This window comes from Pyrus communis, chromosome 12, assembly GCF_963583255.1.
Source record: "Pyrus communis chromosome 12, drPyrComm1.1, whole genome shotgun sequence".
In the NCBI taxonomy this organism is placed as follows: domain Eukaryota; kingdom Viridiplantae; phylum Streptophyta; class Magnoliopsida; order Rosales; family Rosaceae; genus Pyrus; species Pyrus communis.
Genome location: NC_084814.1, coordinates 4,081,897 through 4,096,003, shown reverse-complemented (window position 1 = coordinate 4,096,003; position 14,107 = coordinate 4,081,897). Strand labels below are relative to the sequence as shown.

The window sequence follows — 14,107 nt, the reverse complement described above, 5'->3', positions numbered from 1 at the left end:
TACAAATGACATAGCCATATGTTCCCTCCACTACTCCTATAAATACCCTTGCATTCATTCATTCATGGAGATCTCATTTTCATACACAACACACCACAAACACTTCCATTCCCTCATTGCCGTGAGTCCCCCTTCCCTTATAATCCAAAAACCATCTTTCCATTTCCATCACTCCTCACTCCATTCCACACTTCCATTCCCCCAAACCAACTATCCTTAGACCTTATGCTACAATAAAGAGGAAGAGAAGAGGGCCTAAACGTTCATACAATTCAAGTTTGAGTTGTTGGAATGTTTAGGTGTTTCTTTGATTTCAATGTTTAATTTTAATTCTCTTTGTTTTGTATGAGGAACTAAACCCCCCCTTAGCTAGGGGGTGATTCGAAATATATGTTTATGCTTGCATTTTGATTTGATTACTTCTAATTGCATTTCATAAGTTGTTGATTCAATTTGTTTAACCGTTTGATTGATAACTTATTTATGTATGTTTATTAAGAATGCGCGCTTAATTTTCATGCATGAATATGACGCTAGAATATAAGTGATTTTCACCTAATCGTTATGAACTTATATTCACAAGTAGTGGAGGTTGCTTATAAACAATCGCGTTAAATGAATTCTTGGCACGAGTTTCATGCTCATCATAGTAACGAATGCCTCGTCAACACTTATAGTTTTCATAATGCTTAATGATCTTTGATTGTATCTTTATTGTGCTGTTCACGTAAAGGACTTTTGGAGAATGTTGTGAATTGCGTTGCGCTAACCCATCCAATTCATTAACTTAAGGAAAACTTGACGGTTAATTTAAGCGGACCTAATTAACCCGGGGTGATGAGTTTCATAATTTATTGAAATGCAATTGGAAATCTTTTTATTATGCAAGTGTAACATATGTGGAGATGACCCCCTTAGCTATTCTATCATCCATTCATTCCATTTCATAAATTTCATATTTACATTCTGTCTAGTTTATTAACTTGTTTCGTTATTTCAATTTTCGTAAAAACCTCAATCCCCCTTTTGCTTTAATGTTCATTTTAGTTAGAATTCAATTTAGTTTGTGTTTTTAAAGCATTTTGAGTTTTTGGTTTGTCTTAGTGTTTTAAACTTTAATTTTGCATTCTTTGAGTCTAGTTTAGTGTTTTAAACTTTATTTTACGTTTTTGAGTCAGTTTCCAAGAGATTTGCAATCCCTCCTAATCCCCGGTCCAGAACGATCCCTACTTATACTTATACTACAATTGTCAAAAAGAGGGTTTAATTTGTGCGCATATAATTCTCGCATCAAATTTTGGCGCCGTTGCCGGGGATTAGCAACTTTGCTAATCCCTTGGTTCTTTTCTTTTTTTTGGTTTAGTTGTTTTCGTTTTAGTTTCTAACTTAGTGTTGTTTTCTTTGTTTGTTGTTACTTTTGATATTTGATTTAGTTCTCTTTCTTTGATTTTAGGTACTAGAGAAGTAAGATATGGATTTTGCTAGCATTCAAGCTCAATTGGCAAATCTTACTTCTAAATTGTTGCCGTATGCCGAAAGGACCACAATGCAGAGTGTCCCTACATTTGGTGCTTCATATAGGCAAGGATTTCAAGCCAATCAATGTCCACAAAGAGATTGGAGGGATCATTCAAACTCTATATGGTGGGAAGATCAACAAGTTCAACGTGAAGCATATTGGCAACCATATGAGGAGTTCTATTCAAGACCTATGCAGCCACCACAACTTCATATGCAATATGCTCAATTAAATTCAAGTTCGCCAATAGATTATATTCAAATTCTTAATGAAATAAATTCTTTGGCACAGGGGTCACAAAATCAAGCCAAGGAGGCTCAACAAGAAGCATATTGGCAACCATATGAGGAGTTCAATACAACACCTATGCAGCCACCACAACCTCCCCCACAACAATTCCAATCAAGTTCAAGTATGTCCATGGATAATGATAAAAATTTTCAATTACTAACCTCTTTGACGCAGGACGAACAAAATCAAGACAAGAAGTTGGGTAAATTGGACGAGCAATTTGGGCAGATTATGGAGTTCATGAAACAAATTCAAGAGCAAAGTGAACTTTCCAACTCAACTATTGAAAACTCGAAGGAAGATTTTGAAATCCATAATGCTATCACTTTGGGAAGTGCTATGGAGGTTGGAGCTGACCTAAAAATGTCCAAACATAGCCTAGAAGTGGATGAAGAGCTGCTAATTGAGGAGGAGGAAGAAGACATGCACACGGCAAGGGTAGAACAACCCTTGCCGCAGCCCCCTAAGCCCTCTAAACCACCCACCACCAGTAAGGACGTCCCAATTCCATGTTATTCTGATGTTATTCCACCCAATGTCCCTTTTCCTAGCAGGTTTTTGATTCCCAACCAAGAAGAGAGTAAAAAGGACATCGTGGAAGCCTTCCCAAAGGAGCAAAATGCTATTCAAATTCTTGGTGCAACACAGCAAGTTTTAGATGGTGTTGAATTCTTCAAAGGACTTTGTACACCAAGAAGAATGATTCAAGAGAAGGTAGTGGCTGGAGAAGATGTAGAAGGCATCAAAGAGGACATATTTGAAACCACAATTCCCAAGGAAGTTGGATTTTATGACACGGGACAAGTCATAACTTTCGAAGGGGTGTTTATTCTGGAGTTCATTTTGGAGCACACAGGTAAGCCGCCTCCCCGAATTTCAATTTTCTTTTATACTAACATGTGGTTAATGATTCAGGCACCCAATCTGGAATTTAAACTATTACCGGATCATTTCAAGTATCACCGCCCATTCAAAGATAAATTCCATGCCGTTTGATTTTATTTATGTAAAAAAAAAAAAAAAAAAAAAAAAAAAAGATACTAAACATGGAGAAAGGTGGAGCTTCACAAAGGTTGTTTACGTGAAGCCCCACTACGAGGCGTCGAAGCAGAAGGAATAGAAGCGGAAGGCATAGAAGCGGAAGGCATAGGAGCAGAAGGCATAGAAGCAGGAGGCATAGAAGCGGAAGGCATCGGAGCGGAAGGCATCGGAGCTAGAGCATTCCAGGCCTCAATACTTGGCCAAACGCTGGATGACCCAGGAAAAAGGTGCCTCTGGAGATAAGACGCAAGCCTTTGACGGTCACTGTGAATTCGACCCTCAGATTCTTGCAGCTCATCAAGCTTCCTCTTCATCCCCGACGAATAGTTATTTGCAAGCACATGCAAACTTCTATTCTCGTACTTAAGCTGCTGGATCTCTTGCTTAAGTCTTTCCACCTCTGCCATCAACGATTCCACTTGGCGGGATCGAGCAAGCAGGCGTTGGCCCATGTTGGACACAGAACTCGCACACTGAACACTAAGTGCGAGGGACTCTTGAACGGCCAACTCATCGGACCGTCCTGACAGCAGCCTACTATCTTTTGGAGTGAGGAGGTTTTTAGCTACTATTGTAGCTGTTGTGGCGTCCTGCATCACAGAGTCTTCACCTGAAAGAGGACCGTTAGAAGATAAAAAAGAAGGGCGCCATACATTACCTTGACGGGGCGCAACCGGATCGCTGCTGAGACTCAAATCTAAGCTAAGGTTCGATGAGTTCGCCATTTTTTTTCAACGATGTTCAAAGAGAAGGGGTGGATGGAGTTAAAATTTCACAAAGGGCCGGAGTCGAGTTTCAGGAATGGGAAATCTTCAGAGTGTGTGTGTTGGGGTGATTGATAGCTCTATAAAAAGCCAAGACGACGCGTCCACCGATTCAAAGAGCCGGATTTTCCGGCGTAATTTAGGCGACGCCCCCTCGGCTTTTCAAGAAAACGCGTTCAACTTTGTCAAAAGATTTCTGACAAAGCTGAAAACACGTGGAGGCCATCATCGCATCTACACATCTTTAGCCGACAAGCGCAAAGTTCGGCGACACTTTCTCTGCTTTTCAGAAGACGCGTGCAGCTTTGTCAAAAGGAGCCGCATCTGCACTACCACGTGTCGTTCAGAAAGCGAAGGGGCGTCGTTCAGAAATCGAAGGGGCGCCTGCTCAGAAATCGAAGAGGCGTATTCAAAGATCGAAGAGGCGCCACTATTTCAAAGAGCCGGATTTGCGGGATCAAAACGTTTGTCGACAAGGGTAAAAAGTACCACCACTTGATATTATCTCTATATATGTCGACCTTCGTCTTTTATGGCAGGGCAAACCTGAAGAAAATGCCCAACTCTCCCTCACCTCTGAGGGCGCACTCCCAGCAAAGCCTTTCGAAATACTCAATTCTTTCTTCTTCCCCAAAGATGATACCAGAAGCCTGGAGTACATATGACCCAGGAGAAAACGGCGGATTGAAGCATGTGCTGATTCATTCACCGCTTCTTCAAAGCAAAGGTATCTCATATCATCAAGGTCAAAAGCAAAAATATCTCATATCATGCTCTTTCCCTGTCTTTTTCTTTGTTCTTGTTCTTACTTGCATGGCAAAGTAAAAGAAGCAATCAGCCGGCACTTGGAGTCAGTCTACCGATCTGGAGCCAACTGCCTGGAATCTATTCCTGATTGCTTACCTAGCGTTGCTCTCGAGTAGTCATCTTCAACGGTTGATACACTTCCAGAGAAGGGACCACTCCTGCAAAGATTGAACAAAGAAACAGATAGCAGGAGGAAGCTCAGACCTTCGGGGGAGACACGAAAGGGAATCCTGCTGCCCAGTTCAAGAGTAGCACAAAGGAAAATCAATGATGGGCGGAAACCAGTTCAAGAGTAAGCCTGTGGAATCACCAAGATCATGCCTCAATACAATCACCAAGGAGAAGAGGGAATTTACACTCCATAACCAGATTTGCGTCCCTAAACTCTTCTCTTTGTTAATTACATTCTGCCATGTTTAGTATGTTTAGTTGTTTTTTGTGTGTTTACTTATGTTTTGTGTGAACCATATGCTTAAAACATTGAGGACAATGTTTGATTTAAGTGTGGGGGGGTAACTAAAGTGTTTTGATGCAAATTCGTAGGGTTTTATCCACCATAACTTCTAATGTTGTTCCTTGCTGTTTTAAGGTGTTTTTAAGTTGTTTTAGAGTGTTTTAGTGTGTTTTGTTTTATAATTCGAAAATCCCATAAAAATTTGAAAAATTGTTTAGAAAAACCCAAAAAGAGTTGTTTTAAAAGTCGTTTTTGTGTGTTTGTGTCTTAGGGTACCTTCCAACACAATGATAAGGATTTGGTTTATAATTGCATGACGGTTAGAAAGAGTTATAAACATAGAGAAAAGTTTGATTTACTCTTGGTATATGCTTGGTTATGGTTATAATGTATGACTTCACATGCAATCATAAAAGAAAAATTCGTTTTTGTAACATGCTTGAAGGAAGAAACTCAAACAAACGCTACATCCCTGTGAGACTCGAGCCATTACTTTCTTTGGAGAGTTATTTTCTGTGATTCTTTATTTTCTAAAGTTGTTGCATGATCTCATTATTCCTTGCTTGGTTGCTACTTAGAATGCAATTGTATCATGATAGAACTAAATGCTAGAACTCATGCCCATTTCATTCAAAGCATGTTATTGATTTGCATAACACATATTCAAGAAGAAGTTGTGTAGTGACCACCACCATAGCCAAATAGCCTTACTTCCCATACTTCGTATATGTTGTAAGTTTTAACCCCGTTGAGCCTTGTTTAGCCTTTATTCTTTGTTTACCCACATTTTCCTCACCTAGCCTAGTTTAGGACAATCCCCACCCTTGTTCTTAAAGTTTAGTGAGCATGACTTAAATGAATTCCTTTTGAGTTACATTATGCAAGAAAATGAGTGTGGGGGAGTAAAAGTTTGTTCTTACGTTTATATGTATGTTTTGAGATTTAAAAGAAAAAGAAGAAAAGAAAAAAAAAAAAAAAAAAAAAAAAAGGAGTGAAAATAAGTAAGAATGAACTCACGAGCGTTGATGGTTGAAGAAAGGGTCCAAAAAGTTGAATATGGCCCTAAGTTTTGTGTGATTTTCCCTTGGGTGTTCAAAGTTGACTTCTACGTTCTTAAGGGAATTCTAAGTGCCTAATTCAATACTTTGCTCACTATTGCTTTAAGAATGTTTGTTTATCCTTCACCTTTCATTGTTAGCCAATACCCTAGCCCCGTTACTACCCTTTGACTTCTATATTGAGTGTTATGTATTTCAATTGTGGAGTTTGAACTTGGTATGAGCTTATGGTGTCACTGGTTCTCGCGTCTAAGTAGTAGCATTCCATTCATGAGATCATATCTAAACATGCTTATTAACTCCAGAAAATGCTTTCCTTATTATAACATATGTGAGTGTTCGTCTACATGTTTACATCAATCTTCTCACATATACCTAGTGTAGGGTGTGTAGTCAGAAAATCTGTGTGAAAAACGAGAGTACATCTAGTAAGAAATTGAGGGAATTCTCTAAAGGCATGTTACTACATTTGAAATGTGTTTTAATTGCTTAATTGTGAACTAGTATGTGGTGACTATGATTAAGAATGTACTTAAGTGTAAAGATGGCTCAAATCTGTGAGAATAATGATTTTTAACTTGTCATGTGCATTGGAAGTCCCTGATACGATTGTTGGAAGGTGTAGGTTGTGTTTTGTTCTTTTTGTTTTGTTTTTCTGTTTTGCTCGAGGACTAGCAAAAGCTAAGTGTGGGGGTATTTGATAGGAGCATATTTATGCGACTTAAATGGCTTGTTCTCGTACATTTACGTTATGTTTCTTTAGTTATTTTAGTACTTTAAGCTATTTTCGTGTGTTTGTAGGTCCAAAGGGCTAAAGGAGCAAAAAGATGCATTTTGGAGACTTTTGGAGCACTTTTGGGCTAAGGACGGATAGCTTATGCTTGAAGCCATAGTGTTGGACGAAATTGAAGACCTAATTGGAGCCAAAGTGTTGGAACTTTGTTCTCTTTAGTTTTAGGACATTTAAACCTTTCCTAATCCCAATCATGCCATGCATAACACACATCCATTCTAACACATTGTCATTGCACATGCATTTCCTTCATTAGTTAACCCACATGCACTTATCACTTATCATCACCACTTAACCACTTATCATATCATAACCACATATCATATCAGTTATCACTTATCACTTAACATATCATCCACCTACTTCACCTACAACATCCACTTCACCTACAACATCCACCTACTTCACCTACAAATGACATAGCCATATGTTCCCTCCACTACTCCTATAAATACCCTTGCATTCATTCATTCATGGAGATCTCATTTTCATACACAACACACCACAAACACTTCCATTCCCTCATTGCCGTGAGTCCCCCTTCCCTTATAATCCAAAAACCATCTTTCCATTTCCATCACTCCTCACTCCATTCCACACTTCCATTCCCCCAAACCAACTATCCTTAAACCTTATGCTACAATAAAGAGGAAGAGAAGAGGGCCTAAACGTTCATACAATTCAAGTTTGAGTTGTTGGAATGTTTAGGTGTTTCTTTGATTTCAATGTTTAATTTTAATTCTCTTTGTTTTGTATGAGGAACTAAACCCCCCCTTAGCTAGGGGGTGATTCGAAATATATGTTTATGCTTGCATTTTGATTTGATTACTTCTAATTGCATTTCATAAGTTGTTGATTCAATTTGTTTAACCGTTTGATTGATAACTTATTTATGTATGTTTATTAAGAATGCGCGCTTAATTTTCATGCATGAATATGACGCTAGAATATAAGTGATTTTCACCTAATCGTTATGAACTTATATTCACAAGTAGTGGAGGTTGCTTATAAACAATCGCGTTAAATGAATTCTTGGCACGAGTTTCATGCTCATCATAGTAACGAATGCCTCGTCAACACTTATAGTTTTCATAATGCTTAATGATCTTTGATTGTATCTTTATTGTGCTGTTCACGTAAAGGACTTTTGGAGAATGTTGTGAATTGCGTTGCGCTAACCCATCCAATTCATTAACTTAAGGAAAACTTGACGGTTAATTTAAGCGGACCTAATTAACCCGGGGTGATGAGTTTCATAATTTATTGAAATGCAATTGGAAATCTTTTTATTATGCAAGTGTAACATATGTGGAGATGACCCCCTTAGCTATTCTATCATCCATTCATTCCATTTCATAAATTTCATATTTACATTCTGTCTAGTTTATTAACTTGTTTCGTTATTTCAATTTTCGTAAAAACCTCAATCCCCCTTTTGCTTTAATGTTCATTTTAGTTAGAATTCAATTTAGTTTGTGTTTTTAAAGCATTTTGAGTTTTTGGTTTGTCTTAGTGTTTTAAACTTTAATTTTGCATTCTTTGAGTCTAGTTTAGTGTTTTAAACTTTATTTTACGTTTTTGAGTCAGTTTCCAAGAGATTTGCAATCCCTCCTAATCCCCGGTCCAGAACGATCCCTACTTATACTTATACTACAATTGTCAAAAAGAGGGTTTAATTTGTGCGCATATAATTCTCGCACCAATAAAAACACAAAAAAAATTATTTGCAAGAGTATTTTAGGGTTTAGAAGGTTAGGTTTTCCTCATGCATATTCTCCTTGTGATATTCAAGCAAGAACATAAATCTAACATGTAATCTGTCTGTGATATTCAGACCAAACGTAAACATGCAAGACTCATTAAGTTTTGTGAAAATCGTGCAACGCCTAAGAGCGTGATATTCGCTTTAAGTGAAATTACAATTATTAACCACAAGAAGCAATACTCAATTCTTCGATGATATTTCAACCGAATTACATCTAATTACTTATCTAAACATCCTAATGGTAGCTAAGCATTAAGATATAAACTAGTTTAAACACACTGATTAATAATTCATAGTATACATGCATAATATCATAAGCAATTCAATAAAGACTACATATTCATGCTAAGGCTCGTGGCCCAGTCATAGCAAATGGAAATTAGTTACGAACAATTCTAAAACAAAAGGAATTTTATTGAAATAGAAAAAAGATAGAAAACACCTTGAACGTCAAAAGCTCTCTACGTTCTCCAAATTGAATGGCTAGCCTTATTTATAATACTAAAAATATATAATCCTTACTAAAAAAAGGTCTTCTTAAAACTAGGAAACATAATAGAATACGATAACCAGGAAATACACTCATATTCTAACTTTGGGAAATCTGCCCAGCCACAAAGAAGGATCTTCAGGACTCCAAAACAGGCCCAAAACAACTTGAATTAAAACTTGAGATGTCTCGAACACAAAAGACATCATCTTGGACGCCAAAAAGCCCAAATAAGCCCAAAATGTCACTTTGACAGCACTGCATGCAGATCCTTTATTTCCTCGCCATAAATAAACCGCTTGGTAGAAAATTTTGAAACTTTGACACGAACAGGTTGAGATACTCACGAACGTCCTCCAATTAGAAGCACTCCAAAAATCGTCTGTTTGATCACATTTTACTCAAAAGAAAGTCGAATGTCCTACATTGGAATATATAACAAAGTATTAAAAATTCAACCAAAATAACTAATAATAAGGTAAAATATATAGTATAATATCAACTCATCAAATACCCCCAAACTTAGCTTTTTGCTTGTCCTCAAGTAAAAAAAAAACTCAAAAAAAAAAAAAAAAAACTAACAAACTAAAAATTTAAACAAAAATTAACTAAGACAATTTTCACCTTAAAGTTCCTAGCCATAGAAAACGTTAAAAATTAAAACATCATCCCAAAAGTTCCAACAATCCCACGACAGAATCCAAGCTATTTATAACTAATTAGAAAATAATTCATGAACTTCTTTGGTGTAAAGTGAAACGACAAAGTTAAGGAATCCTTTTTATTCAAACATATTTAAGCTTTAAACACACTTATTTTTTTCTTTCTTCTTTTCGATTTTTCTCATTCTTTTTTCTTCATCATTTTTTCTCCTTTTTCTAGCAATAGTAGTGGTCGTGCAGTGCCAGTTTATTAAGTTTTCGATCCAACCTATGTAACGAGTTTTAGGTCAATGACTCACAAACCATAGGGCTTTAGGGCACTAGGTATAGAACACCCCTAAGGACTTACTAACTCGAGTTGAAAAGGCTATGAAACCAACAAACCATAAGGTTTTTTGGCAACGTAAATTTTTGTATATTTAGCTTTCACCTAGGAGCAAGGGTTCGATTCTTGGCAATGTAAATTTTTGTATTCTTTGTTCTTTAATTTTGTCACTACTCTACATTCAACCTCTGTGTTCCCAAGCTTGTCCCTTACATAGCCTAATAAGAAGACTTGCTTTTAATTATTTTGTTTTAAATGGCTAAATAAGGCTGCCCACTATCTGACTTAGCCGAATTCTACCTCCCCTTAGTCTAACTACATCGTTGTACTAAAAAATTGGCTTGACACAAAACGACGTTGTTTGTCCAAGTCTTTTAAAAAACAAAATAGTCTTCTTCCTCTTCGTCAATCATTAGCATAACTTGCAGCCGCCTTTCCACTGTTGCACTCTTCTTCTCCACCACATGACCAAACTTGGGTAGTCCTCGGAGATTCTCACATCATCTAATCTGGGCTTTAGGGTGGTCACGTGACCACCCAGCTGGTCCCTTAGTGCATCTACCACTAGTTATAAGGACATACTCCTTCATTCACTTTGTGGTACAATCTCTACCTTTGATACGGAAATGATAAATGCATATCATTTTTGCTCTCTTATGTACAAACTTTTGTTTAATGTTGTCCGATAGCATTCGTTCAATGGTGTGTGAAAGTAAACTTCCTCTCTCAAATTTGTCATTCGTTTTTAATGGTAAGATAAAATCAACTTCTCCCGAATTTGCCATTTCACGTACCTGCCAAAGGACATCAGACGGCTTGTTTCCCTTACTCGATTTTGGCCGAATGATTCAGGTCAGCAGATATAGAGCTAGTAAACTCGGCCAAAAGTTTTGATATAAAACTTTAAGGAAAGCAGCAGTTACCTTGCTGTATTCATGCACAAATATTATGCCAACCGACTTTTAATTATGTTGACTTTGTCCTATAGGCGACAAGGAATGCGATTGATAAAGACGTAAATCACTAAATTACAGTAATCCAACTTTGCATCTAGTGTTATAATATCAAGTACATTACGTCGACTTAACTTTATTAGTATATTTCAATCAGAGTCCGACGTATATCACTAAACCCCTAAATCACAAGAAATTATTAAGATTCTTGTCATTTGTGGTTGTCTTGTGCTTCCATTACCACATCTAAGCAAGAAATCTAATCATGAATGCAAACTCCAAATAATAGAGGACAAGACTTCACTGTTGTTCACAGCATGGCATCAATCACATGGTTCATATTTTCTATGATTTAAATCTTGGTTTACAAGCCGAATAGAGAGACAGATGATTCTGATAATAAGCCACGCAAATCAAGTGTACATAGAAAAGTAGTGGATTGCCTATTGAATAGAGCATTCATCTTCAACTTACTGCATTATTGGTCGGATTCAAATCCTTCACACCACAAACTAAGTAGAAGTCACTTGTAAAAAAAAATTAAAAAATAGGTATAATATATTAAAGAAACCAGAAAATACATAACATGCATGCTTCTCTATAAATGTCATTTTGGTTAGTTAGGTATACACACCTAGCAGTTTAACCTATAACCCTCAAAACCTCTTCACATACAGCATACTCAAACAATGGCCAAACTAGCAATAGTAGATTTCTCCAATGAAGACTGCTTCAAGCCTGGGACAAGTTCTTGGCTCTCAATACGCAAAGACATTTGCCATGCACTCGAGGAGCTTGGCTGTTTCGTGGCAATATTACCCAACAAAATTTCTTCGGAGGTTCGCAGTACTTTCTTCGACACGTTAGACGAGTTGTTTGATTTCCCAACTGAAATGAAAGTGAAAAGTTCTTATGAAAAGCCTTACCCCACTGGCTACATAAAAGTTAAAACCGCAGCTTTTGAAAGTTTGGGGATTGCTGGTGCTACAAACCCCGAACAAACTCAGATATTCGAACATAATTTTTGGCCCAATGGAAATGATGTATTTCGGTATGATTTACTCAACTTAATTCCACCAGAGAGATCGAAATATTAATTTTTTTTAACGTACATTTACACAATTAATTTGTTCTTTGTTGGGCAGTGAGAGTGCTGATTTGTATACAAAAGTGATGGAAGAACTACAGCATGCTGTCTCGAGAATGGTGTTTGAAAACTATGGTGTAAAGGAGTACCATGATGATCACCTTCAATCGACTGTTCACACTTGCCGATTTAACAAATACAGTGAGCCTGAGAAAACTGGAACTAATGTGGGTCTGCCAGGTCATACAGACAAAAACTTTAGCACCATACTCTATCAAAATCATGTCAAAGGTCTGGAAATATATTCAAAGGACGATGAGTGGATATGTTTTGATCCTCTGCCTTCGTCCTTCATATTTCTAGCAGGTGATGCATTACAGGCATGCCACAAACACAATTATGTGATACGTACATACGTAATCAAGTTATCATGACTATTGTTAATTTCTAAAGGTGCAAAGCATTTGAAATGATATATTTTGTAATCAAATTATCAATATTTTGTAATGGAAAGTATAATAATATATTTCTTAGTGAGAATGTTTATGTGGTTTTGCTTGACTCAGGTTTGGAGCAACGACAGAATACGAGCTTGTAAACATCGAGTGACCTTGAGCGAGAATGATGTACGACACTCAGTCGGACTATTTTCATTCAGGGTAGGGGAAACACATACACAGAAGGAGCTTATAGACGAGGACCACCCCCTACAGTATAAGCCATTGAATAACTTGGAATATATTCAATATGTCAGGAAAAATGGCTCCAGCCTTGGACCTGACCATACCGTCAAGGCATATTGTGGCGTTTGATTTGTCTAGGTCTAAGGCTACAAGACAATCTCCTCTCCTTATTTACCTTTCTTTACCTCTTCTCGTTTCTTTGTATTTCTTTCTTGTCAAAAGATAAGGCTGTGTAGCCTGTGTTTGTTGTTTGGTATATCTTTATGTCATGGCGTTGTTTCTTATTTTCTGTCAAGTTGCAGCACAGTGTGGATGATTGGCAGCCGTCACTGGGTTTATTTGGCTGCCACCGATTGGAATTAATGCAGAAAGATGTATGCCAAATTGGTACTTTTGGTAGTTAAATAATGACCTTTGATCTTGTATGTGATGCAATCCAATGGCCATACTATTCAGAAAATAAACAGTTCTCTATTGAAAAGTTGTGACTGATCATAATTCCGAATGGGCATGACTCGTTTGAAGAGATATATCAGTCTCCATAAATACAGATTGTTTCCTGCATATTTGGATTTAACCAAAAAAGTCATATTTCTCCCTTCGAATTCACAAGTCTCCATTTTCCACTCTAGAATCCACCAAACTCCACCAACTCCTAAATCCCAACAAATTCATTGAATTTTGGATACAACTAGATTTTGAACATTTTTAAAAACTCGAGATTGAATACTACAAGATTTTGACAAACTCCTTAAAAATCAAGATTGAATACTACTAGAATTTGGCAGATTCATTTAAAATTTTAATTAAATACACCTGATTTTTGAATTTTTTAAAATCTATAATAATCTCAATTGGATACACATCTTAAGTGTTATTCTCATCCTTTTCGAAAACTTATAGATGCTACTGTTTTCCTTTTCCATGCACTTTCTATTACTATAGTACGAAATCTAGAAGAGAAGGAGAATGTGTTTAAAAGAAAGAAAGATAATAATAATAATTTGAAGAATAAAGAAGCCGAATATTTTTAGTTTCTTGATACAATGATATAGGAGGATTGGAATGTTGGATAAGTCATAAATGACACAACAATTAAGTATTAAATTTGTTATTTATGAGATTCAAACCTGACTTGACTTGCAAGTTGAAATGAATACTATAAGACAATGATGTTATTAATTAGTCTTTTTCTCCAATGAGACGTTCTATTACAGTTTCTCTAATGTTAGCATTTCACCATGTGACAATCTCCCATTGAACGGTGATGTCATTGAAACTAAAATTTGGTTACTTAAGAAAATCTCTCCTATCTCAGACCCAAAACGGGCCTATTTTTTCATATTGGAAAATGAATGCTTATGGGTCTAACAATCACCACCGTCAAATCAAGCAACTTCACCCTTCTTATAAAT

The 14,107-nt window shown here is 36.8% G+C and overlaps 1 protein-coding gene across 1 annotated transcript; it reads left to right on the top strand.

Annotated features, from left to right (window-relative positions):
* Nucleotides 1-11,594: 11,594 nt before the first annotated feature.
* Nucleotides 11,595-12,859, top strand: LOC137709821 (deoxypodophyllotoxin synthase-like). Its single transcript, XM_068448808.1, has 3 exons — nt 11,595-11,973; nt 12,068-12,389; nt 12,576-12,859. The coding sequence occupies exons 1-3, from the start codon at nt 11,612-11,614 to the stop codon at nt 12,819-12,821; spliced, it is 930 nt and encodes a 309-aa protein (XP_068304909.1). The 5' UTR covers nt 11,595-11,611; the 3' UTR covers nt 12,822-12,859.
* Nucleotides 12,860-14,107: the final 1,248 nt, after the last annotated feature.

Excerpts from the sequence above, each read along its gene's own strand:
- LOC137709821 (XM_068448808.1), top strand. The coding sequence starts at position 11,612 with ATGGCCAAACTAGCAATAGTAGATTTCTCCAATGAAGACTGCTTCAAG. Across the intron at positions 11,974-12,067 it reads AATGGAAATGATGTATTTCG|TGAGAGTGCTGATTTGTATA; the intron begins GTATGATTTACT and ends TTTGTTGGGCAG. Across the intron at positions 12,390-12,575 it reads TAGCAGGTGATGCATTACAG|GTTTGGAGCAACGACAGAAT; the intron begins GCATGCCACAAA and ends TGCTTGACTCAG.